We start from the raw sequence: 23835 nt of genomic DNA, 5'->3' as shown, positions 1-23835 counted from the left end.
TGGCCCTGTTTAAAATGTCATGCACTCAAGAATAAAAATATTATCATGATAGACATTATTTTGCGGGACTACTCTTCAGAATAAGGTAGATTTGATGTTGGTCGCAATTTGAATAATCTTTGCCTCTTTCCATCTGGGAGGATTTTGTTGATGGTCTTTGGCGTCCCCTTCCTCCAGACTGTCCCTCTAATTAAATTCCTACTAATTTGCATGATGGAAAAAAGACTATGCAGAGGAGAGACTGACATGTTCCGGCACGATTAATCTTATCTTTCTCAACCAGATAGGCTTACACTATTACTGCTAGAGTGCCTACACTAGAGAGGTCACACGCTACAGTGACAGACTTACAAAACATTTTGAATAAACTTCTCATAACGTCCACAATTATTACCGTTTATTATATTGTGTTGTCATTTCAAAATATGGTGCCCTTCAGGACATTAAATGTGGAATCGTGGTCTGCTATTCTAACTATAGTTTTTAAATACACATTCTCCCAAGTATTGTTTTTGTTCCACAAAACAACTCAGTGTATGTAAAAAAACATTAAGCCTTAGAAACATCACTTAGTCTCGCATTGAATTAATAATAATAATAATAATAATAATAATACATAAAAACAAAATTACAACATCATCATTGGAGGTAGTATTTGAAAAACAATTTATGTGATTTTTGTTGTTTACTGAAAAGGAAACCAGAGAAAAATTAACAAGTATTTGGTTCTGCAGAGGGAGGTATTGAATAATAACAAGAAAGACCCATTCAAATTGCATTGAAGTATTTATCATTGAACTTTTGTCCTTCCCGTTTCTTATTTCAAACAGTATCTACATTCAGATACAGTACAATAATACATACAACCTCACATGGTATGAATTTCCATTAGCCATTTCTTCACACCACATTTGCGAGAAGTAGTTAAAATGCAATATGAGTAGATTACTCTTGATAAAAGTCATTATTCACTGAGAAACAAAGGCAATATGAGAAACAAAGGCAATATGTTCATGCTTGCCAGTTTCAATACGCTTGTTGGATTTGGCACAGAGACCTGCTCTGAGGTGTCCCATTGCGTGAATTAAACCAAAAATGAACTGAATAAATCATATCATAGAGGCGTGATCATGCATTGACACAGAAAGAATCCAATGTGACCTTGGTAGAGATCTAAAAAATGTTCTGTAGAACCTGGAAGCTCAAAGTATGTATTACTTGAGAAACAAGTTAACTTAACAATTCAACAATAAGTAGATCAAGTCACCAAGACATCCTCAAATTGTACTTGGGCCATGTAACCGGTTAGGCAACTTCAGATGTTGACTACCGTCTAGTGTTTACCAAAGAATTTTTATGATTTAGTCCTTTAATTTAAATGTACGTCATATATTCCTGATGACTGTTTGCCTAAAGCATATGCGCTGTGAAATTTTGGCCAATTCTTTTTTTTTTTTTGTCAATTCCTTATTCGAGTTCTGCTTAAGTCATCATCGATCAAGATATAGGATGAGCTGTTGAGGTCGGGCTCAAATACTCATGACGGTTCATCCCACACTCTATCACGGATGTTATATGTTCCCTCATGACCTGGCAGCACGTCATGCCTTACGTTTTTCACATTGTGATCACGATCTGACCCATTTGACACATTCTATCACGGCTTTCTATCAATAAAACTTGGTTGTGAAAGCTATCGTCATTTGATTTTGGAGCTACATTTATATTGTGTACCCAGCAGTCAAAAGCAGTCATGAGCAGGAACACTTTAAAACTGCAAATGCAAAAAAAAAACCCTAACATAATTCAATTACCATAACATTAAAGTAATACAACTATTACTTTTTATTATTTTTGGATTACTCCATTACCAAGGGTGCAAATGATGATAATCACTACAGTATATATTTATATAAATCTGTTTGGTCTTTTCGGTTTAACAATATGCATGGTTTTAAAATGAAGGAAGAAGCTGGAGCACCAAGCATTCAAATTCAAAACCTCAGATAGAGCATTATAGAGCGTAGCACAATTTGGAAGTGGTTGTTAGTGAAAAAGAAAGCATTACATTTTCCTGAGGCGTCATCATGTGTACTCACTCCCCCCTTCTGGCCAAACCGTTGCGTGTGTGTGTGTGTGTATTTTATGTTTTTGTTTCTGCTGTTATTACAGGATCTTATGGCAGCAATTTGGCCAACAAACCCAATGTGTATGTGTCAAGCAGCGCAGGAGCCCGCTGGAGGGAGGTTTGTTAAACTCTGACACAGTACATTAAAAAAAATAAAAAAAAAGCATCTTGAACTGCATGCCTGAACTTTCTTTGGGGTGAAGATTACTAAAAAGTGGGTTTTGTTCTTTGTAGGCAGTTTATTTCACAACAATTTTAAACACCCAATTTCCAGTTTACAACACATATTACTTTGTCTTCACAACAGTAGACGGAGCTTGAAAGCAAACAAAAAAGGTTTGCTTCTTTGTTTTTTTATTTACTTGTTTATATTTATTACGGGTCTTACTTTTAGGCATTGGCAGGTCCTCATTTCTATACATGGGGAGACCATGGTGGTATTCTGATGGCTATTCCACAAGGAGACTCCTGTACTCATCTCAAGTAAGTTCAGTTTGTGTGTGCGTTATTAGGATGGGCCTAGAGGCAAAATTGATTGTTTCCTCTGAATCTCCCTCGATGGTTTAATTACGCATATCTGTTCCAATAGAAACAATAAAAAGCACACAATGGTGGTAGCAATAGATAAACCACTAACTTGATCAATTTAATTAATTTAATTTCAATTTAATTGGATTACTCTGTAACCTGTTTTCATCTTTATGTATTCTTCAATTTAACTTTTATATTCTACCATTTGGGGTTCTGGTGGATGCTGCTGAGTCGAATGCTAAGGAGAGGAAAAAATGAATTTCCATTCACTTAAAAAAATAGATGAAATAAAAAGAAAAAAAAAACAATATAAATTTGTGCCTGCAGGTTCAGCACCAATGAGGGCGAGACGTGGACCGAATTTCAATTCTCTGATAGAGAAGTGTATGTTTACCAGTTACTAACGGAGCCTGGGGAAAAAAGCACCATCTTCACCATTTTTGGATCCTACGCCCACCAAAGACATAGTTGGCTCATCCTGCAGGTCAACACCTCTGATGTTTTGGGTAGGTTGCACTGCAAAGGGATAAGTTTCAACATTTGACTTTCTATGCGCTTAGCAGCATCAGCATAAAACACCTATTTATGTATTTCTTTCTCACATTTATTTCTCACTACGACTACATTTATTATCAGAATTAAGTTGACTACAAGAATCGTTCCAAATCTTTACCGGTATTTAAAAGATGATGTGAATCATTAACTACGATAGTACTGGCGGCATATTTATTCCTTGGGGGAAATAAAAGTTAGTGTTTCAGTACTTATCGGGGAAAAGCCGTAACACACTGAGGTTTGTTGATCAAAATATTAGAATTATTATGCCTGGATGCAAAGGATTCACACTGCTTCAGTTTTCCCCCATTTTGTTATTTTACAACCTTATCTAATAATGCATATTTGTTTCCCCCCGTCAATATTCCACACACCATGATAACTTTAGTTTTTTTTCTTCCGTAGTTTTGCAAATAAATAAATGGACCACCACCATTTTTTTTTGTCCAGGTGTTCCATGTTCTGAGGCTGACTACAAGCATTGGTCCCCTTCAGATGATCACGGCAACGAATGTCTTTTGGGCAGGGAGATAACATTTAAAAGACGAACACCACATGCTACATGTTTCAACGGCGAGGACTTTGACCGCCCGGTCACTATGTCAAACTGCTCCTGCTCCCGTCAGGACTATGAATGGTGAGATCTCGCGCATGCACACAACACTCATGACATTTACACACCAACATATATCAACAGCAAACATGTTTCAGTGTAGGAATTAATTATATTTGAAGAATAAAAAGCAAGTCCTCAATTCAGAAGCTTTATAATAACATACTTTGACTAGATGCTGCTTTAATCCTGCAAATACAAATTTATTTATCTCTATTGCTCAAGTTTGCCACAGTTGAATGAGTTTATTTTTTTCCCCAAGTACAAAGCTGTTGGGACCAATTTCTTTTATTGTATGTGTCTTCATTAGGATCCCAAACATTTTCTTTATTGCAAGTGAGACCAAGAACAGTGGCCACTCATTTAAATATTTCATAGACTATAAATGTCTGGGAGAAAGTTATTGTTTGGTGAAGTTTTCACTTGCTGGCATGGCTGCTATCTAATCTAAATAAATTTTCTTGGTGAGCTGATTCATCACTCCTGGAGCTTCCATCACGGCTATAATAATGAGTCAGTTTCAAAATGCATGTTAAAAAGAGGACAGATGATAAGCAAGTTTCGCCTCTTCATCCTCTTGGCAGTGACTACGGCTTCAAGCTGAGTGAAGACTTGGCCCTGCAAGTGTGCATACCCGATCCAGAGTTTTCTGGTAACCTCCATGCTCCTCCCGTTCCATGTCCTGTTGGCACCACCTACCGCCACAGCAAAGGGTGAGGTGGAGAATTGTAGCGTGTGTTGGAATTTTTGGTATTCCTCAGCATTTGAAGTATTATTTCACATACCCATCTATTTTCTTAGTTTAAAGCTACAGTACTACATTTCTTATTGTTTTTTTTAATATATCTCCCTTACCTTTTAAAATACAGGATACTGGTCCTGCGCCAGTCGTTTTGCTAATATTTTCATATTCAGTTACTTTTCACATTGAGCTGAAATATAAAAATGAAATAGGAATAAAGACCTGACCCAATTATCTTTACATTGGGCTTCAGTAAAGTTAAAAAACATGAATTGACTTAAAATTCCGTTCGCTGTCCTGCCACAGATACAGAAAGGTACCGGGGGACAGTTGCCGTGGTGGCGACGTGGAAGCCAGACTGGATGGAGAGATGCTACCTTGTCCTGTTGGAGGTAACAGCAGCTTCAATTTTACTTTTGATAATGAATTATATTGCCCTGCTTGGTAACCAATCAAGGGGATACACTGATCGCTTCATCCCAGTGTTGTCAAGGATAGACTCTAGCTCAGAGGTCCCCAATGGAGTGTGCATGGGCACCAGGTTGCCCCCAAGGACCACATGAGAAGCCTGCTTGTTCTAAAAATACCTCACCAGTGTAGAACTCAGAACAAAAACACCTAATAAATAAATTTTCCTCGATTATAGGACTTTTGAGATCGTCTGGAGCCAAAATCATAATCATGATTAAAATTCGATAAATTGAGCAATTAATTGACCCTAATTTGTCTTATTTGCCAGTGATCAATTCTCTCTATCCAACTCTTATCATTCAGCAATGTATTTTATGTTCATACAGAAAGTAACGAGTTCATCCTGTATGCTGTGAGGAACTCTATCCATCGCTATGACCTGGCCACTGGTACTGACCAGGTCCTCCCTCTGATGGGTCTAAAGGAGGCCGTGGCTCTGGACTTTGACTACGATAAGAACTGCCTCTACTGGGCTGACATCTTCCTGGATACCATACAGGTTTGAGTGCCGTCCCTCGGTGACAAAGTTAATTAACAGACATACAATTAGGGATTACAGGCGTTGTCAATGTCCCAAATCTCAATCTTTTTTTAAATCTTCAGGGACTATACCAACACATCTAAGTAAGAAACCTGATATTTTTGAAAGACATCCAAGCTTACCATACTTTTCTTATCTATTCTATGTGATCGAAAATCCCTGATGTAGCTGGTTTCAAATGGGTGATCACTTAGTGAGGACTAGTTTAGGATTATCAAGTTCACTGTGTTTAAAACACATGTGAAAAGTTTGCTGTCATCAAATCACAGTTTTGTTATGTTTTCTCATGTTTTATTTTAAGGTATCTTGGAAAAATTCTTCTGAAGTTCATGGTTAACTTGTATCTTCTATTGCAGCGTCTCTGTCTGAATGGAAGCACAGGTCAGGAGATTATAGTAAGGAAAGACCTGCAAAATGTGGAGGCCTTGGCTTTTGACCCCATCAGCAGATTGCTCTATTGGGTTGATGCCGGTGCACAGAGAATTGAGGTACACAATATGTATAGAAATTTCTATATTATAAGGTTGTATAATGTCTATTTGAAAATGGGAAACGGTTATGGTAAAGAAAAAAAAAGTGCACAAAATCAAAAAATACGAATACTGACTGCATGTAAACGTAGTCACTCACTCAGCCTTAAAAAAAAAAAAAATGCTGTTTAAGGTTTCCAATCCTGATGGGGATTTCCGTACCACCCTCCTTAACTCCTCCATCCTGGAACATCCACGAGCTCTTATTCTCCTGCCTGAAGCGGGGTAAACATCTTACGCCACACACACAAACACACAAGCGAGGCGCCTCTTTATTTCTAAGGCCAAAATCAGTACAGTATCTGAAACAACACCAAAATGGAAAACACCTAGTGTTTGTGTTAGGCTCCGTTTATTATAATTCATTGAATTCTTCAGCGATTTTAACGCCGATTGGGTTGTTACTAACATAAAACATTCAGCTATGATGCAAGCCACATGCCAATATATAATCGGGGCTTCAATAAGTTTGTAACAACGGGGGCCTGCTTGCTATATGCTATCATTGCCTAGCCTCGGTTTAAAATAAGTTTGAAATATATATATATACCAAGAATGTATATGATTGTAGATAAATGATATTTAATTCATTTTGTATCATTTCACAGTTTGATGTTCTGGACTGACTGGGGCGACAGAGCAGCAGGGATTTACCGTAGTGCAATGGATGGAACCAATGTGTCCTCAATTGCATCAGAGGGCGTCCGCTGGCCCAACGGAATTACCGCTGATGATCACTGGCTGTACTGGACTGAGGCCTTCAGCGACCGCATCGAGAGGGCTGACTTCAATGGAGGCCAACGACACATTCTCTTTGAGGAGTTGCCCCACCCATATGCCATCGCTGTCTTCAAGGTGAGTACTTTTCCATTTTAGTTTCACTATTTTTAAATGAGTATGCTTTGAGAATATTTTCACAAACTTGCTTGCAGAATGACTTGTATTGGGACGACTGGTCCAGAATGGGCATCTTCAAAGCTCCGAAAACTGGTGGCCAGAGTAATGAGCTAATTGTTGGCCGACTGACTGGTGTCATGGACCTCAAGATTTTTTATAAAGGCAAGAACAGAGGTGAGATACATGTCTGTCTAACACACGTATGCAAAAAATTGCCATACTGCCCTTATTCTACTGTTTCCAGATCAATTAGCAGATCATTAAGTTCATCAATAATTAAATAATAACTAGAAATCTAGTGGGTTTCTCATCCCGCCAGATCTCATAGTACGAGGTTTCGCCCCATCCTTGATAGTAGTATGTCCTGTAGAATCTCCTGAATGTCATCACCACCAAAAATATCTCTTGAAATATTATGTACCAGGTCACAATGCCTGTGCAGACCAGCCATGCACACTATTGTGTCTGCCTCAGCCTGGCTCTAGACACACCTGCATTTGCCCAGAAGACACACCAACTACCACCTTGCCTGATGGACAGCTACAATGCCAATGCCCCACAGGATACCAGCTTCAAAACAAAACTTGCGTTAAAACTGGTGAGACTGTGCTATATGAAAAACACCATGTGCTGCAATTGGTCAGATTATGTCTCCATTAGAAATGATTGACCTATTGCATGTGGATGTGCCTGTCATTGTCAGAGCTAAGCTGTTCCGCCAATCAGTATCGCTGCTCGAATGGCCGTTGTATTAGTAATATCTGGAAGTGTGACAGTGACGACGACTGTGGGGACATGAGTGATGAACAGGAGTGTCGTAAGTACACACTTTCTATCCGTCCGTCCATCATTCATCCATTCGTCCCATTCATTGATTAAAATAGCTTGTCCTCATCAGGGTACGACAATTTAAACTGTTCAATGAACCTACCATGCATGTATTTGGAAAGTAGAAGGAAACCAGAGTGCCCTAAGAAAATCTACGCAAGCACAGAGAACATGCAAGAACTCCATATAGAATGGCTGGATTCAAACCCAGGTGGACATGTAAACGGGTTGTCCGCCCTTTCGCTCACACAGTCGTGCTGTGATACAGTAATAGTCGTTAAATTATGATGAAGATGTTTGCTGCTGTCTAGCATCGTTTGGCTTTGACAGGATTTTTATGAAAGTGCTGCTCTAGTTACTTCTGTCCTTGCATGGCCTGTTGGACATTCGATGTAATTGGCTGTAAAAATGACATGGAGCCCAATCTTCCATAAAAAGGGTTTGATGGAATGGTGTGCTCGTATTTACTACCTTCTAGAAGTCTACTGTAAAAATCTGTGGAGTGCTATTTGTTTGCGTTTTACTCAACCCAGGGGAGTGGTTATGCGTTTCCTGTTTATGGACTGAAGCTGCGAGCTGTTGCCTTTGACCTTGTTTTGAATTTAGAAACCCACCAAATTAGTAATTGTTACAAGAACGGGAGTCCCCAAGGTACAAAAGCAATCTATAATTGCCATTTCATGTCATTTGAGTAAAAGCCGTCGCTTTTGTACTTGAGCGTCATTTGTTTGAGTCTTGCTTTGGAACAAAATCCATTTGTCAGTGGGCCCTCGATCAAGGCAGTCACGATTTATTATTCTCACATCTGTCATTTCTCTTTTCATCTCCATCGAGAGTGTTATCTTCCAATAAAAAGTGAGCATCCCTCAAACTGCCCGTATGTTGTTGGTGTCTTCAGCAACTACAACTTGTGACCCAATCAACCAATTCCGCTGCGTCCTCTCCGGTTCATGCATTCCCTTGGCGTTCCAATGTGACCACGAAGATGACTGTGGAGACAACAGTGATGAAGAAAATTGTGGTAAGTCTTAATGTTTATATCCAGGTACTGTAGATTTTAATGCAATGTTTCCAAGCTGGGGTAATTGTTTTTAGCAATAAAAAAAAATAGAGGATTGCTTGGTGTCACTCTAAAAATAAATTCCAAATGACAAAATCTTGTTCTGGTGTATTCAAATTTGACACTGAAGTAAATTAGTAGAGCATAAAGTCCAAAGCAAAAATGGTGAAGCAGCATTTAGCTATTATGCTGCACACAAAAGGAATATGCTGTCAACAGTAGTGACGTTATCCCTAAGTGTGAATATTTTTAAGTCCATGATGATTGTTTTGACTCATAGATTCTCACGTGTGTGGTACTGGGGAGTTTACATGTGCACGGGGTGTTTGCATCCGTGACGCCTGGCGTTGTGATGGAGACAACGACTGCAGAGACTGGTCAGATGAGGCTAACTGCACAGGTAATAAGATTCCACTGATTAAAACACTTTTAATAATTATATTGCATTAGCTTAGTCATAATATTTACCAGCTTGTTTGTTATACTAGGAAAAATCATACAATTTTGTAAAATGATATCCTCAAAGCTTTCCTTACCATTTTCTCAAATTGTTGTTTCTTTCTAGCTGCCCAACATACATGTGAATCCAGTAGTTTCCAGTGTCATACGGGCCACTGCATACCACAGCGCTGGACGTGCGACGGTGACAATGACTGCCAGGACAGCTCAGATGAAGACCCTCATTACTGTGGTAACATGAAACACTTACTAACACTAACGTACATAACACAACAGTGATATCTGTTGCATCACTTAAGCTAGGCCACACTTGTTGGATTGTTAACATCAGCATTTTGGTTTATATATACAAGTGATGTGATGTTCTTCAAGGAATAGTTGACTTCAGAAAACAATTCTACCAGTTGCTGAACCTTACCATTAATTCATAAACATGACTAAATATGTTATTATATTGCTATTATTTTGTTACAAAAGCTCTGATGGTTTTCACCATAGAAAATTTCAGATACTCTATGGACAAATTGCAGGACAGGAGTTATATATTTGTGCGTCATTGTCATAATCATGAAGACGCTTTTTTTTCCCCAGTAATATTTACTGTTTCATTTTCCAGAGGGAAACAAATGCAAAGGCTTCCTCTGCGCCAATGACACTTGCTTGCCAATCACTTCCCACTGTAATGGCGTGAAGGAGTGTCCAGATGGTGCTGATGAGGAATTCTGTGGTGAGCATGGTTAACTTAAATGATTGTGCAAATTGTGTCAGTTCCACGCATCCACGTTTGTTAAGCACATTGCACCTTTTTTGTTTGTTCACCCACAGACCCCTTGTGTACTCGCTACATGGAGTTTGTATGCAAGAACCGAGCCCAGTGTCTCTTTCAATCCATGGTATGTGATGGTGTCAAACACTGTGAAGATGGGTCTGATGAGGATCCAGATTATGCCAAATGTGGTAAGCAATCTTACATCTGCCTGTTTACCAATTTCTTTGTCTTTGTTTTACCTTGGAAAGAGGTATGAAAAGGAATAGATAAATATCTGTGTTGAAATGAGTGCACAATTCTGACATACTGATGTGTCCATCAAATGTGGATTTGTGAATGGTTGATATAAATGAATAAACAGTATGTTGTGCTTACCTGTAACTATTCAACCTACTGACACACATTTTGCTTGTTTTGTCAGCCACTCCAACAGAGTTCGGAAAAGTATGTGATGCATACACCTTCCAGTGTGCCAACGGAGTGTGTGTGAGCCTGGAGTGGAAATGTGATGGCATGGACGACTGTGGTGACTACTCTGATGAAGCCAACTGTGGTGAGAAGGATTATTCTGATGTAGTCCTCAGAAAGTAATCTAGAACACAGTACGCAGAGATGATTGTGCAGAAGTGGTTTGTTTTGAGTAGCACAAAACTCACTTTGTCTGTTTCCTTATATGTTGCAGCTGCTCCCACTGAGGTACCTGGTTGCTCGAGGTACTTCCAGTTTGAATGTAAAAGTGGACGCTGCATCCCAACATGGTGGAAGTGTGATGATGAAAACGATTGTGGGGACTGGTCTGATGAATCGGAGTGCACAGGTACATGCGTCACCATTTATATTCCACAATATTCCAAAATCCCCAAGGACATAGGTGAAATGGCCCTAAAATAAGTATTTAGTCTTTTTTTTTTATTTGACTATTTTTACTGATTTTACTTTTTTTTGTACTGTAAATATTCTCTTTAAACTAAATATAAGTCATTATATGACAGAAACATTTTGTTGCTGACATTCTTAAAATTGACATTTTTAACAGATTTAAACTGCTCGCATTGATTATTTATCTTGTCTACATTAAAGCATCCCAGTGGATGAATTTATAAAATATCAACATCCACTCAGCATAATTTAACAAACTTCCACCCACCAGGTGGAGCAGTTCCTCACACCGTGTCCCCTGGTCCATTGACCTGCGCCCCCAACCGCTTCCACTGTGGCACCGGAGCTTGTATCATCAACAGTTGGGTTTGTGACGGCTATGCAGACTGTCCAGATGGCAGTGATGAGCTGGGATGTCCCACAGGTACTTGGTTCCATAACGTGTTTGCATATCACGTGTATTTATTCTCTGTAAATCATTGAGAATAACATGCAACAATGTCTTTTTTTTTTCTATTCTTCTATGTGCAGTTAATGACACTGTGACACAGATGCCAATTTCCACCCAGGCGCCCTCCTCCCATGGGGGATGTAGTAAGGATCAGTTTCGTTGTCGCCATCCACATCTCTGCATCCCCGACTGGCAGCGTTGCGACGGCAAGATTCACTGTCGGGATGCCTCCGACGAAGCCAATTGTCGTGAGTCTCTTTGTACCGCATAAAGTGGTGCTACCATTATACACATAGTAAAGGAAACAGTCAAGGCCTTCTTCAAGACAAACCTCAGCTAGTCAATAACAAAATGATACTATAGTCACTGAGGAGACTTGGGGACGGCCTGAAATATTTTATTGTCCCTCGGGTGCCATAAGAGAAAATAATTGCACTGCAGTCAGGGGTGACTTTATTAAGATGACACACTCGGGGCTCTGCAATATGGACAAAATTTCATATTTTAATGTTCTTGACAGCTATCTCAATAACAATGAAATATTACTACGGGTTCTAAGGTGCTATTGCATATTCTGCATAACTTTGCAGAAATTCTTTACAGTGCATTATACCATTTATGTTTCTCCAAAAAGCCTGTAAATAAACTGTATCGGCCTGCAAAATGCTTTTGTTTCAAAATCTTGGCAATCAGAAGAATGAGGAACGCTATTACTCTTTTCACAGCCACCCGCGGGCCATTGCTCTGTGTAAACGGGACCCGCTGCGCTGATGGGGAAGCCTGTGTGCTGGCCGAAGAGCGGTGTGACGGCTTTTTAGACTGTTCTGACCACAGCGATGAGGACAACTGCACCTGTAAGTTCATGCTGAAGTTGCTCAGTCTGTATTGCATGCGTGAAAGGATTACAATAGTGTTTTTGATATTTGTATCACTGTCTTATGTGGACTCTATTTTCTTCTAGCTGATACTCTGGCCTTTAAAGTCCAGAATCTTCAGTGGAATCCAGACTTCTCGGGGGCCATCACTCTCACATGGTCTCATCCTAAAAAGCTTCCCCTGGACTCCTGTTACTACCTCATCTACTACAGGTGGGTACCCCTGTATTTAGCATTTACCCACACCCAGCCTTAATATTTGTATTTTAATGCGAGTGTAAATGTGTCTGTGTATGCATATTTGAGATGTTTTCTCTTTTATTATTATTATTATTATTATTATTATTTATTATTGAGTATATGACCAACAGATATGGTAGGTACCTGTATTTTAGTTTGTCTTTGCAGCAGCATGAATATCATAACTAGGAAGTCGTGACTATCTCTAACATGTTTATATGTGTGTTAGGCTTATAGGCACCCAACAGTGGACCATCATGGACACTCACAGTAACAAGATGAGCTACAAACTTACTGTTCTGAGACCAGACACCACCTATCAAGTCAAGGTTCTCACACAGTGTCTCAGCAAGCTTCACAAGACCAATGAGATGATTACCATCAGAACGCCAGAAGGATGTGAGTCTGAGTGATTTTTTTATGATCTGACCTACCTTATGCTGAGGCTCAATGTATTGTAGAAAGTAGAATGTGTCATTTTAAAGTGTTGCTCTTGCTTAATTTTTAAGTCATGATACTTTATTTTCTCCACCTGCCTGTATACTCTGGTAATTAAAAAAAAAAAACATTAACATTCTATTTCCTATTTTTGTTCATTGAAATCTAAAACAATAAGAAGATTGCTGAGATATATATATATATATATATTTATATAAAATGTGTGTTCTCTGCAGTGCCTGAGGCTCCCAGGAACCTGCAGCTGTCTTGTGATAATAGTAAGGATGGTACAGTTGATGTTTCCTGGAGTGCCCCTGACAAAGGAAACGGCCTCGTTCGAGAGTATATCGTACGTTTTTCACGCTCTTCTCACAGCCTGCATCTCTCTCTTTATTCTTCAGTTTGCATTTTAAAAATGAAATGTATTAAGTTGAAAAAGTATTGAGAAGGAAGGGGAACCATTTGGGGTTGAGACATGAATGTAGTTATTAGCCAATTGTGCTTGCTATTCTTTATTTCACATTTTCGAAATCTGATTTATTAAGTGTGACAATGCCCCCTCAGGTTGAGTACAGTGAACAAACAGCTATGGAGTGGACATCACAGAGAAGTGCCACAACGAGCGCCGAGGTGAAGGAGCTGCAGCCAGACATGCAGTACAAGTTCAGAGTAAGCCAGACACACACTCCCATATCCATCCATCCATTTTCAACACCGCTTAATGAAATTAGAACAAAACAAAATATGAAAAAAGTGAAGTGCTCATAAATACCGTCCAGTTTCACTGTACACAATGTCATGACTTTTTTTTTTCAGGTGGCAGCCGTGACCAGCCGAGGTTTAGGAAGCTGGACTGAAATCAAATCGATTACTCCCTTGAAAGGTGAGATTGTTTGTATACGCTCCATCTATAAATATTGCTCCATACTGCCACCTTCTGTTGATGTAGACACATTGACAGTTGGGTTATCCTGAGTTTTGCATTTGCTCTGGTGCAGCTCTACCTCCTCCTTCTGTGATTGTCGACAGCATCACTGCGGAATCCATGAGCCTCTCATTCAGCCTGAATTCCCAGTATGAAGTAGGTGCAGCATGTGCTGTGAAAAAAAAAAAAAATTGTACCTATCAACAAACTAATTTGTACATGTGTTTAAGGTGGAACAGTACATCGTGATTCTGTCCTGGCAGTTTGACTCGCACATGAAGGAGAGCAAGAACTATACTGTCAAGCAGAAAATCCTCAGAGGTACACTATGGCAGTATTTCAAACCCTTTATTGAGTGAAGGCTTATTATTTATGATATTAAAATTTCAAGGCACACAACGCTCGCTAAGAAAATGCATCATGAACAACAAAGAAAAACAGATCACAATTTTAACAAAATTTATTTTATAGATACCAAGAACAGTCGAGCTCTTTTTTTCTAATCATTGAAATCCTGCACTTTTTCTGGGCATGTTATTTCTGAGACTCGGATGAGACACTGCTTAAATAATTATAATTTGAAATGTTTCCTCTGTCCTTCAGCGATGAACCTGACAGCAGGGACAGTGTATGAGGTGGCTGTGTGGGCTCAGACCAGAATAGGAGACAGTGCAACAGCCTTGTCTCATCATCAGACTCCTGGCATCCAGCCAGATCAGCCTCTCCTCAAAGCCCGAGCCCTCAACCAAACTTCTGTGGACTGCAGCTGGACCATCACCAATGCTGCACAGGTGCCCAACATGTCTACCAGTACTGTCTCGATAATAGGGCGACGCCATCCTGCTCATCTGAACCACCTTGAAAGGAACAAAAATTAAATGATGACAATGACAGATTATAATGAAATGTGAAGTCTGAGCTGCTTTTCACTGTTAAACGTGTCATTGTCAAATTACCAACTTTTTGATTCAAAATTTAATGATGGTGTTGACCTTATGTTTATTTGTAGGTGTACGGTGTGTTTTATGCTACATCCTTCCTGGAGTTGTACCATAGTCCTTATCAAATCCGCACCACTCTTACCAATCTGACGTTGACTGTGAACAGTGGCGAACAGTATCTTTTTCTGGTGAGTCTTTTACGGACACGCTTCCTTTTGCCATTATCAGTTGCATTGTTTGTTAGGCTGAGAAAGGCCGAGTCATCTAATCTTTGCTTTGTTTGGGCTTTAGGTACGGGCTGTCTCTCCCTACTTGGGTCCTCCGTCAGAGCATGTTGTGGTCAAAATGATTCCCAATGAACGGCTACCACCCAGGAATCTCCATCGTGTGAATATAGACAAGACAGAGGTCACACTTAAGTGGCAGCCACCATATGATACACCAAACACTTCTCTGGTACAACTCTCGTCTCTTTATGTAATCATGATTATGATGAGTGCAAATGCCTCACCATCGCACTGCTTTTCATTAGATTGTTTTATATTAATGCCCAACTAATATTTTCTGTAATTATGAATTAACTATTGCGTTAATGGAGGCGACTTGCGTACCAAGTCATCGCTGCCCAATGCGTGGAACTCTTTCATATGTACGTAAACCTCCTGTATAGGTCGAAATAAGAACACAATGGACAAACTCTGAAAAAGAAATCAATCCTATTTGTTCCTTAATATAGGCCCATCAATTTCTCATTTTTTAAATTTTTTCTTTTTCCAATTGTTCGATTTTTCATAAATTTGTCTGCCAAGAAAAAAAAATCATAATCTAAGAAGCATTACATACTAATTATAAAATTACTGTAGAATGAAATAATAGATATGTACTGCATTTACAAATATTATGGTTTTCTTTATGTATTTCTATTGCCATTATATTTTTACATGCGCTTTTGTTATTGTGAAGACAACCTCCTTGCAAATGTACTAAATTTTGAACGTCAGACATGCCAGTAGTATTAACTGTTGTGAAGTTCTAGGTAAGTAGACCATTTAACTGACATGAGATGATCGCACGCACCTGGAACCTAAGAGAAATATTATTTCATCTCATGTTTCTGGTCTTTTTGTTTAGACATATGCAATCCATGTATGGGATGCCATCCGCAAGGTGGAGCGGGACTACAAAGTAGCTTCCCAGAACAACACAGTGGAGTACCAGTTGAAAGGCCTGGAGCCTGGAGGACGTTACAGCATCTCAGTCCGTCTCCGCAACATGAGCAAGGAAGCCAGCTTCACTCTCAGCACTGGTATGAAGCAACCTCATGTTGATTTGTTGGAACATCTAACACATGAATACTTACGGTCTGATCTGTGCATGGACAATTGGCATCTCTTCGCCCATGAGTAGTTGGATGCCATGTAATGATTTAATCATGAGCCGTTGGAGATACATACAAATAAACTGTAGTTCAGCAGCCATCACTCATACAGTATGCAGATGTTATTTTTAATTCTAAAAATATAGTTTTGTTTTGTCTACTGTATTTGTGTTTGTTTTGTTTTGTTTGATATTTCTTAGAAATTGACTTTCTTTCTGCTGCAGTTCCACTTCCAGCTCCTGAGGCCGTGAAGATACTGACTGAGAATGACCACGTATTCTTGCTCTGGAAGAGCCTAGCAGTCAAAGAGAAGAATTTCAATGAGAGCAGGGTGAGAGACTCATCATTGCTGTGAAAGTAGTTGCAGTAGTCTCGGCTCTTATTCGCTAGAGCTTTATTTTGAACGCTAATTGTTTACAGGGGTATGAGGTGCACGTGTACGACAGTTTGACCAACAAGACAACCTTCCTGGGAAATACTCTCGAGACCTACTTCCGCATCAGCAGCCTGCAGATTGGACACAACTACACGTTCTATGTCCAAGCGCGCTGCTTGCTCAACAGCCAACTGTGTGGCGAGCCCGCAGTGCTGCTGTATAATCAACTTAGAGCAGGTATTGAATCATACAATTTTTCCATCTTCTATTTTTCTATTTTTTTAATGCATATAATGGATGACTCTACCTTTCATTACAATCCTTTGGAAACTGTTGAGAGCAAGTCCCATACATGTGTTTGCAAACCTCAGAAGAGGTACTAAGTTTGCTTGTTTTGCGTTTCTAGGAGCAAGTGAGGCCTCAGCAAGTGAAGGCCACTCTGAGGACATGGCGGCAGTCGTGGTTCCAGTCCTCTTCTTGCTGCTGCTGGGAGTATGTGGCGGTTTGGTGATACTCTACCTCAGACACCGTCGACTACAAAACAATTTTACCGCCTTCGCCAACTCCCACTATAACTCACGCCTAGGCTCTGCCATCTTCTCCTCTGGGGATGAATTAGGTGAGTAAAATGTTTTTATTGATAATGTCATATCTTGCAGGATACATTTTTTGCCTACCAGTAGTAGCTTGTTGCATGTTTTAGTGACATTTCAAATATTATCTGAAGTATCGAGTTATCTGTGACATTGTCCTTAAAGTCATGTTACATCACTAAGGATAATTCAAAAAGAAATCCCGGTTTGAACTTTATCCCTCTTTCTGCTCCCCAGTGGATGATGACGAAGATGCGCCCATGATTAGCGGCTTCTCAGACGACGTTCCCATGGTCATTGCGTAGCGCAGCCTCTCTCCTTTTACGTACTTCTCTTCTCCCCTCCTTGACAGGAAGCCACCTAATTAGAAAGAAACATGAAGAAATGAGAGATAGAGATATTTTTCAAATCTACAATGCACTTTTTTGGATGCGCAATAACTTATTTTTTATAAGAAAAGAATATATGGAGGTTGTGTTGGACACTGAGGCATACTGTGAAGAATTTAGCGTTTGTTGAGTACGACGTGAAACGACAAACCCGTTTTGAGTGGTCCATTGCTTAAAGCCAAAATAAGCATCCAGAGACTTAAATATAGAATGCAAAAAAACAAACATACAAATGCACATATAAAACAAAAACATGAGTCGCATAAGAAAATAGAAGAATACAAAAAAGGCAAATGTATGTTTAGACATCGACATATCACAGCAAACACAACTTTTCATCCCGTATGAGCGAGTCAGAATAGTCAGCTGTCAATCAGATATCATCTGTAGAATTTGAATTGTCTTTGATTTGGGAACGAGCTGAATGTTCAACATTATAAAACAACATTCTAGAGACTGCTTTGTTACATCGATAAACTTGTTTTGTTTCGATTTTCCACCACCAGCACACTGTTGTATGTTTATATGTTGACACGTGCCAAAATGATTGGATAATTCCAAGCTTTGGGAGGTTGAATTTCCCTTTTAAGCATCACCTGAATTCATTAGAGCTATCTGTAAATATTGGCTTTTAATACATCCTATCTTTGTAATGCTGCACCATATTATTTTGTAAAATATACTGTATATTTTGATTTTTCTAAAACTAGTCAAAGTGATCATCCCCAGCCTTTTTGCCATAAATGTAGTCGCCACGTTTGGAGTTCTCAGGGAATTGTTTTGGGTACCAGCGAAGCACCACCGTCATCATCTTCACGGGTTAGGTCCACCCTGCTCTTTAAATGGTAATGGATCACTTGGCGGGTTATAATGCAGATAGTAGCCGAGGAATAGATAGATAAGTAGCTGCTGTTAGGATTCACATTCAGAGTTTGAATGAAGATTTTACTGAGCAACCCCACTCCCCAGATCAGATAGTCTGCATGGCTTAATACTAACCTCGTTTTTTTTTTTAAACATTTTTAAAGACCATGTGTATAACAAGCTCTTTGTCGCACATCCCTAAACGTGTCCGCATTGAAAATGAAGTCACTCATGTCACCTACCTCCCACTTACCCGTCCCCCGATTGTATGTATGGTAGTCTTTTAACTGAAAAGTTGTGTGTAGCCTCTGAGTTTGAGCCGTTGGGTCCTCTGCTTGATTTTGACTTGTTGTTCTTTTTAAGAAGTCTTCATGAATGTATTTTGTAATCATCTCATTCTTCCCTCACTATCTGTGACTTTTATGTGATTGATTCTTCATTCTTATTACAGTGGGTCTGTAAGAAACCATTCCACAGTGGTCAGCACATGCTCTTTATTTGTTTGTCTTTTTGTGTGGAAATGCTTCGAGGTACTGCTTCCTCTTTTTTTTTTTTGGGGCTTTTTCGATTGCGTTCCACGTCTTTTTGTGTAGTCTTGGCCTTAACTTTATTTTTTTATTTTTTCTGGCAATGGTTGTTTGCTCTCTACAAATTTTTTTTTCAATTTAATGTAATTTTTGTTTGCGTTTGACCACATAATGCCTTATAAGACTCATCAGGTGTCTGTATAATGAATGATAGAAAACAATGTTGCACCTATATGCATACACTGTCACATTAGGATGATGCTATTTCTTGGGCATTTGTTCAGTTTTGTCAAATCACTGCTTTTTTCCAATTTGCTTTTGGGGATACTTTTAAGCAACTTTTAAAACTCATGTACAAAGTGTAATTATTGTTTTTGGCCATTTGCGCCCCACTTGTCTTTGTCAACGTTTGCTTCAAAGTGTTGTTTGGCATGGAAATCTGGCCTTGGCCATTTTTGATGATATTGATGTCTTGTTTGCTTACTCAGAGGTTGCAAATAAAAAAAAAACAGTTTAAGAAACAGTGTGAGGTGTTTTCAAAAACCACTTATGCTGAAATAAAGGTGATTAAAATTCCATTTTATTGTCACTTTTACTCTGAACATTTGCTGGGTACAGTGTGCCGTATCTGATAAGCCAATCGATAAGAGGGCATCTTCAACATACCCTAACCTTGACAAACAAAATGTATAGCATAAAAATTTGAAGTTTGGAAACTGTTAGATATTTATTTTACTATTTTTGATATTTTCTTCTGTGCACTTGGAACATCAGATGGCACATTCTAATCTTAATAGAAACATGATTCAACATTTGATCAAAGAAACGTTTAAGCATCTTCACGGTAAAGCATAAAAATATATTTTTTGAAGTGTGTATATAAGAATATGCTGTACAGTATTAAATTACACAAATAGAATATACATTATAATTCCATGTACAGTTGCTCCACTTCCTTATTTTAGTTGCATAGTATATTATAGAATTGAGTTGCAAAGATTCAATTTTAACTCATTCAAGCCATCATCAAAACGTGTGTGTGTGTGCTGATCGTCAGACCTCCAACTTGGTGGAGGCTGTTTTCATATGGTCCACGAGAGGGCAGTAGATCCTTTGGTGCGCTTTGAAACCAAGGTAATTTCAGCATTTCAACAATATGGCAGGAATATACAATATTTTAAAACACTTATAGACAAACAACCATTCATCCTCACATTCACACCAATTTATCAGTGATTAACCATCAAGGCCTTCTCTGCTGGCCTAAACTATCAGAAGCACTGACTAACATGTGTTCTATGTAGTTATAATTCTTAATTCCTAGCAGTCTGTTCTCTTGATTTCCTTGTGTTTCTCTTGGCTGCATTACTTTCAGTATGCGCTACCATGCTGTAATCTTCCCACGGCCTTCAAAATCAGTACTTTAGTGCTGGCAGATGCAAATTCAACTCACAGGTCCAGCAAGCTGGCCAGCAATCAGTAGAAACATTTTGGTACTTTGCTGGTGCATTATTTTCACATTTGTGTACATTACTTCATTCTTCTTATTTCTGGCAACACCCAGTTTTCCACCACTGCAATTTTTGAAATAAGAATCTGTCATACTTTTACCCTCATAAATTCCCACTAATTGTTTTACTTACACATTATGCAAAAATAAAAGCAAACAAAACTTTTGGTTGACATACAGCCCATGGTGCACAAAACTGAGGAATCGTCCTCTGTGTTCCCAAGTATCACTTTTGGGTACTTTATAGCCTTTCCCACAATTATGTGAGCGTTTTTCCGTCCTCTTATTGATTTGTTAAAGCACATCAAATTCAACAGAAAGTGTAACACCTCCCGTTTTTTTTTTGTATTAAGAAGTATTTTTTCTGTAACTCAGGCCAATTGAAGACAAGTCTACAACAACAAACCACTTGTCTCACTCTCCAAGGGTTAAGATGTGGGTCAAGAGGTTTTTGCGACTTGCTGGTGTCGAAGGTCAACAGAGTGGAGTTAAGGTGAAAGCCAGCGTTTGAGAAACTCTCTCATCGGAGGGAAGTTAAAGCGGCAAACAACAAAGCGGAGTGTGCTCATCTGGACAAAGCCTGCCAGATGACCGCTTTGCCATTAGACTGCATTGTTGACGTAGTGGACAATCATGGCCGCCGTCTCAAAGGTGCATGGCTGTCCGTATGATATTGACATTTTGACAACATAGTGCAGCATTGTGGTATACAGTATATCCACTTTCCAGTCAAAACTATTTTGTATGCAGAGAAGTTTCTTTTATTACCCAAAATGTGTTTTGCGTATAATTGGATGGATGGATGACTGTCAAAAAACATCATTTACATTTTTGCTCTCAAGTACATTTCAGAGTCTGCACTATTTTCTTTTATTTGTGTAAGAGGTAGTTAGTTGGCATATCTACCAATACCATCCTAACCCATATCAATGGTTATACTGTTAAATCAGACCTCAAGGGGTTTGCAGAATTCTTTTACATTTACCCTACTTGCTTAAATCACACTTCAGATTTTGTATGATTATGGCAAGCAGTGCCTGGTCACTATTGCCCCCAGCTGATCATGCCACATCGCTTGGCCATCATTTGTCATCACAATGTAGCATCGAAAGCCCTTGAGATACTTCTACGGTTTGTCACAACCAATGCTGCTCATTCAAGGCCAACAAGGTCTTCATCAAGCACTCATTTATATTTACAAAGTAAATTAAACTCCAAGAGTCTATGAGTATTATATTCATTCATAATGTCATGAATGTTTCTTGGCTGGCCAACTTACTGTTGTACAGTATGTTGGAGGTTTTTTTTGTGCCATCAGATATCAGGATCTGCCATGTCAATGTAATCTACCCAGGACCTTCAATGCCAAAAGTGGTGGCCATGACACATACATACGATTTACTTTTTTATTAAAACCAATCATTAGAGTCATCATTCTCAGCCTCAAGGTGACCTCTGTATTTTTCCATTCTCTGATTAGTTGATCAGCGCTAACTTTGCAGCCAACCATTGCTTCTGTCCCTAGATTCATAAACCCAAACCCCACTGAGGGGAGAATGTTTGTAAATACTTGCAAAGGTGATGAATGTTGAGTTCTCGAGAGGGTTTGTTCAAGGTTCAATTTTCTTGTCACAAACAGTTTTTGAACATGTTGACAAAAAAAGTGGATGTCAAAATGTACTGCATTACATATTACATATTTGCAAGTAACATGTTTTTTTTTTTTTAAATATTACTGACGGTGTAGAGTGATACGTTACTTCCGTTTATTACTTTTAAGTTTTTTTAAAATCAGAGAATATTTTAACTAATAATGATTTCGACGCTAAAAGGAAAAGCCAGAATTTACAACCATACTAGCTGGTAAAATTAACTTGTAATGAGGCTCTTAACATATTTACTGTGGACTATAATCCTAAATGTTTTGACTCTCTGGTGGGAAATCACTACCTTTGATTAATATTTGTAATAATACAAATCATAATAAGATTTATTTTTTGAATGTAATTATTCGAACTGATGTTTGTTCAAGTATATAAACAATCCCACACTGCCCATCATAAATAAAATTATCAGTATACTCAAATTAATTTACACACAAACACTAAAGATAAAAGAAGTAAATTGATAATTGGGTGATCAAAATAGATAGATTGATAGATGGATGGATGGACAGATTACATTTAGGTTTAATTTACTACACGAAGCATAAGGTGCAAGTTCAATTGAACAAATGTAAACGATATATATAGAGTACAAAATATTTTTATCTAATGTAGTTTGTCTAATTTGATTTGCCGTAGCATGACGTCCGCGCACGTCAATGAAGATAGCAACACTGCCTCCCCGCGGATGGAAAAGCAATTGCCTTTCAACACGTGAATATCTGACACTTGTGCGTGTGGATTTCTTGAAACGGTGTGACGTTTGTGTCAAAAATAAATGGACATGTCCTTGAGCCATCAACGCAGATTCTACAATTCACGCGCGGACTTGAATATTTACAAATAATAAATGCACAAATCACGCATATATTTGTAATCTGCAAAAAAATTTGCGAAAATCACAAATACATTTGCAAAACACGTGAAAAGTGCGGATGTATTTGTGTGAATAAATTTGACACAAATCTCTCCCCATATGAAGATGTGTCAACCAACACCATTGCTGGCTGGCTTGTTTAAACGTGGAAAATGATTTATTCGCTCCTTCCAGACCAAACTACTTCCTTACATGCAGGTGCAAAGAAAGGAGGGGATTGTCATCTAACAGTAAAAATAATCATCTCTGGTGAGTACAAAATATTGAGATTGTTTGTTTCCAGTGTTCTTTGCATTTGGCAATTGAAATTTCTTCCCTACTAGAAGTTTTTGCTTATGGGAGTTTATTTGCTTTTCTTGTGTAAAGTGCCTTGAAACAACTTTTGTGGGGAATTATTGACGCTATAAAAATAAAATTCACTTGACTTGACCTAATGCAACAGCAACCGTCACATTTATTTGCAGTAAATATTCATTGATTTAGATGGAGTTTTTGTTTGATGAAATTCATGCTTCATGGGTTTTGTTCTATGAATATTTTGAATAAAAAAAAAAACACTATTTTTTTTCACTTCCAAAGAGTTTAGTGAATGCATGTCTTAAACCGAGTTCAGTAACTTCAACAAGGTTAAGTACCAGTGATCTATATTGGTGATCAAAATACAAAATCTCCTATCCGAAAATATATATATTTTAAGAAAACTAATTAAAAAAACAACAACAATTGTGTGCTTCCAGATTGCTATTCATCAGGGTGAGATCCACCAATCAGGAGGTTTTGTGTT

At 38.6% G+C, this 23835-nt stretch overlaps 1 protein-coding gene across 2 annotated transcripts in view; it reads left to right on the top strand.

Annotated features, from left to right (window-relative positions):
* The window catches only part of sorl1 (sortilin-related receptor, L(DLR class) A repeats containing), a 32787-nt gene extending 13209 nt beyond the window's left edge, over positions 1-19578 (top strand). Inside the window, exons 11-48 of one of the 2 annotated variants that reach the window (XM_037268123.1) lie at positions 2173-2246; positions 2523-2611; positions 2987-3165; positions 3665-3851; positions 4412-4540; positions 4876-4956; positions 5362-5539; positions 5938-6069; positions 6245-6336; positions 6720-6966; positions 7044-7182; positions 7433-7606; positions 7712-7825; positions 8735-8857; positions 9177-9296; positions 9462-9587; positions 9972-10082; positions 10181-10312; positions 10546-10677; positions 10807-10941; positions 11275-11427; positions 11535-11702; positions 12180-12308; positions 12416-12542; positions 12799-12968; positions 13244-13356; positions 13572-13676; positions 13824-13890; positions 14006-14088; positions 14163-14253; positions 14536-14723; positions 14942-15061; positions 15165-15329; positions 16005-16179; positions 16476-16582; positions 16672-16864; positions 17034-17246; positions 17458-19578. In XM_037268123.1, coding sequence (XP_037124018.1) covers positions 2173-2246; positions 2523-2611; positions 2987-3165; positions 3665-3851; positions 4412-4540; positions 4876-4956; positions 5362-5539; positions 5938-6069; positions 6245-6336; positions 6720-6966; positions 7044-7182; positions 7433-7606; positions 7712-7825; positions 8735-8857; positions 9177-9296; positions 9462-9587; positions 9972-10082; positions 10181-10312; positions 10546-10677; positions 10807-10941; positions 11275-11427; positions 11535-11702; positions 12180-12308; positions 12416-12542; positions 12799-12968; positions 13244-13356; positions 13572-13676; positions 13824-13890; positions 14006-14088; positions 14163-14253; positions 14536-14723; positions 14942-15061; positions 15165-15329; positions 16005-16179; positions 16476-16582; positions 16672-16864; positions 17034-17246; positions 17458-17525 — 5129 coding nt within the window. In that variant the 3' untranslated portion in view covers positions 17526-19578. Of the gene's footprint in view, positions 1-2172; positions 2247-2522; positions 2612-2986; positions 3166-3664; positions 3852-4411; positions 4541-4875; positions 4962-5361; positions 5540-5937; positions 6070-6244; positions 6337-6719; positions 6967-7043; positions 7183-7432; positions 7607-7711; positions 7826-8734; positions 8858-9176; positions 9297-9461; positions 9588-9971; positions 10083-10180; positions 10313-10545; positions 10678-10806; positions 10942-11274; positions 11428-11534; positions 11703-12179; positions 12309-12415; positions 12543-12798; positions 12969-13243; positions 13357-13571; positions 13677-13823; positions 13891-14005; positions 14089-14162; positions 14254-14535; positions 14724-14941; positions 15062-15164; positions 15330-16004; positions 16180-16475; positions 16583-16671; positions 16865-17033; positions 17247-17457 lie in introns of both variants that reach the window. The other variant, XM_037268122.1, reaches the window with a different exon arrangement.
* The last annotated feature ends 4257 nt before the right edge of the window (positions 19579-23835 follow it).

This window comes from Syngnathus acus, chromosome 13, assembly GCF_901709675.1.
Source record: "Syngnathus acus chromosome 13, fSynAcu1.2, whole genome shotgun sequence".
Taxonomy (NCBI): Eukaryota; Metazoa; Chordata; class Actinopteri; order Syngnathiformes; family Syngnathidae; genus Syngnathus; species Syngnathus acus.
The sequence above is the reverse complement of the archived record's forward strand: the minus strand, read 5'-3'. Positions and strand labels throughout refer to the sequence as shown.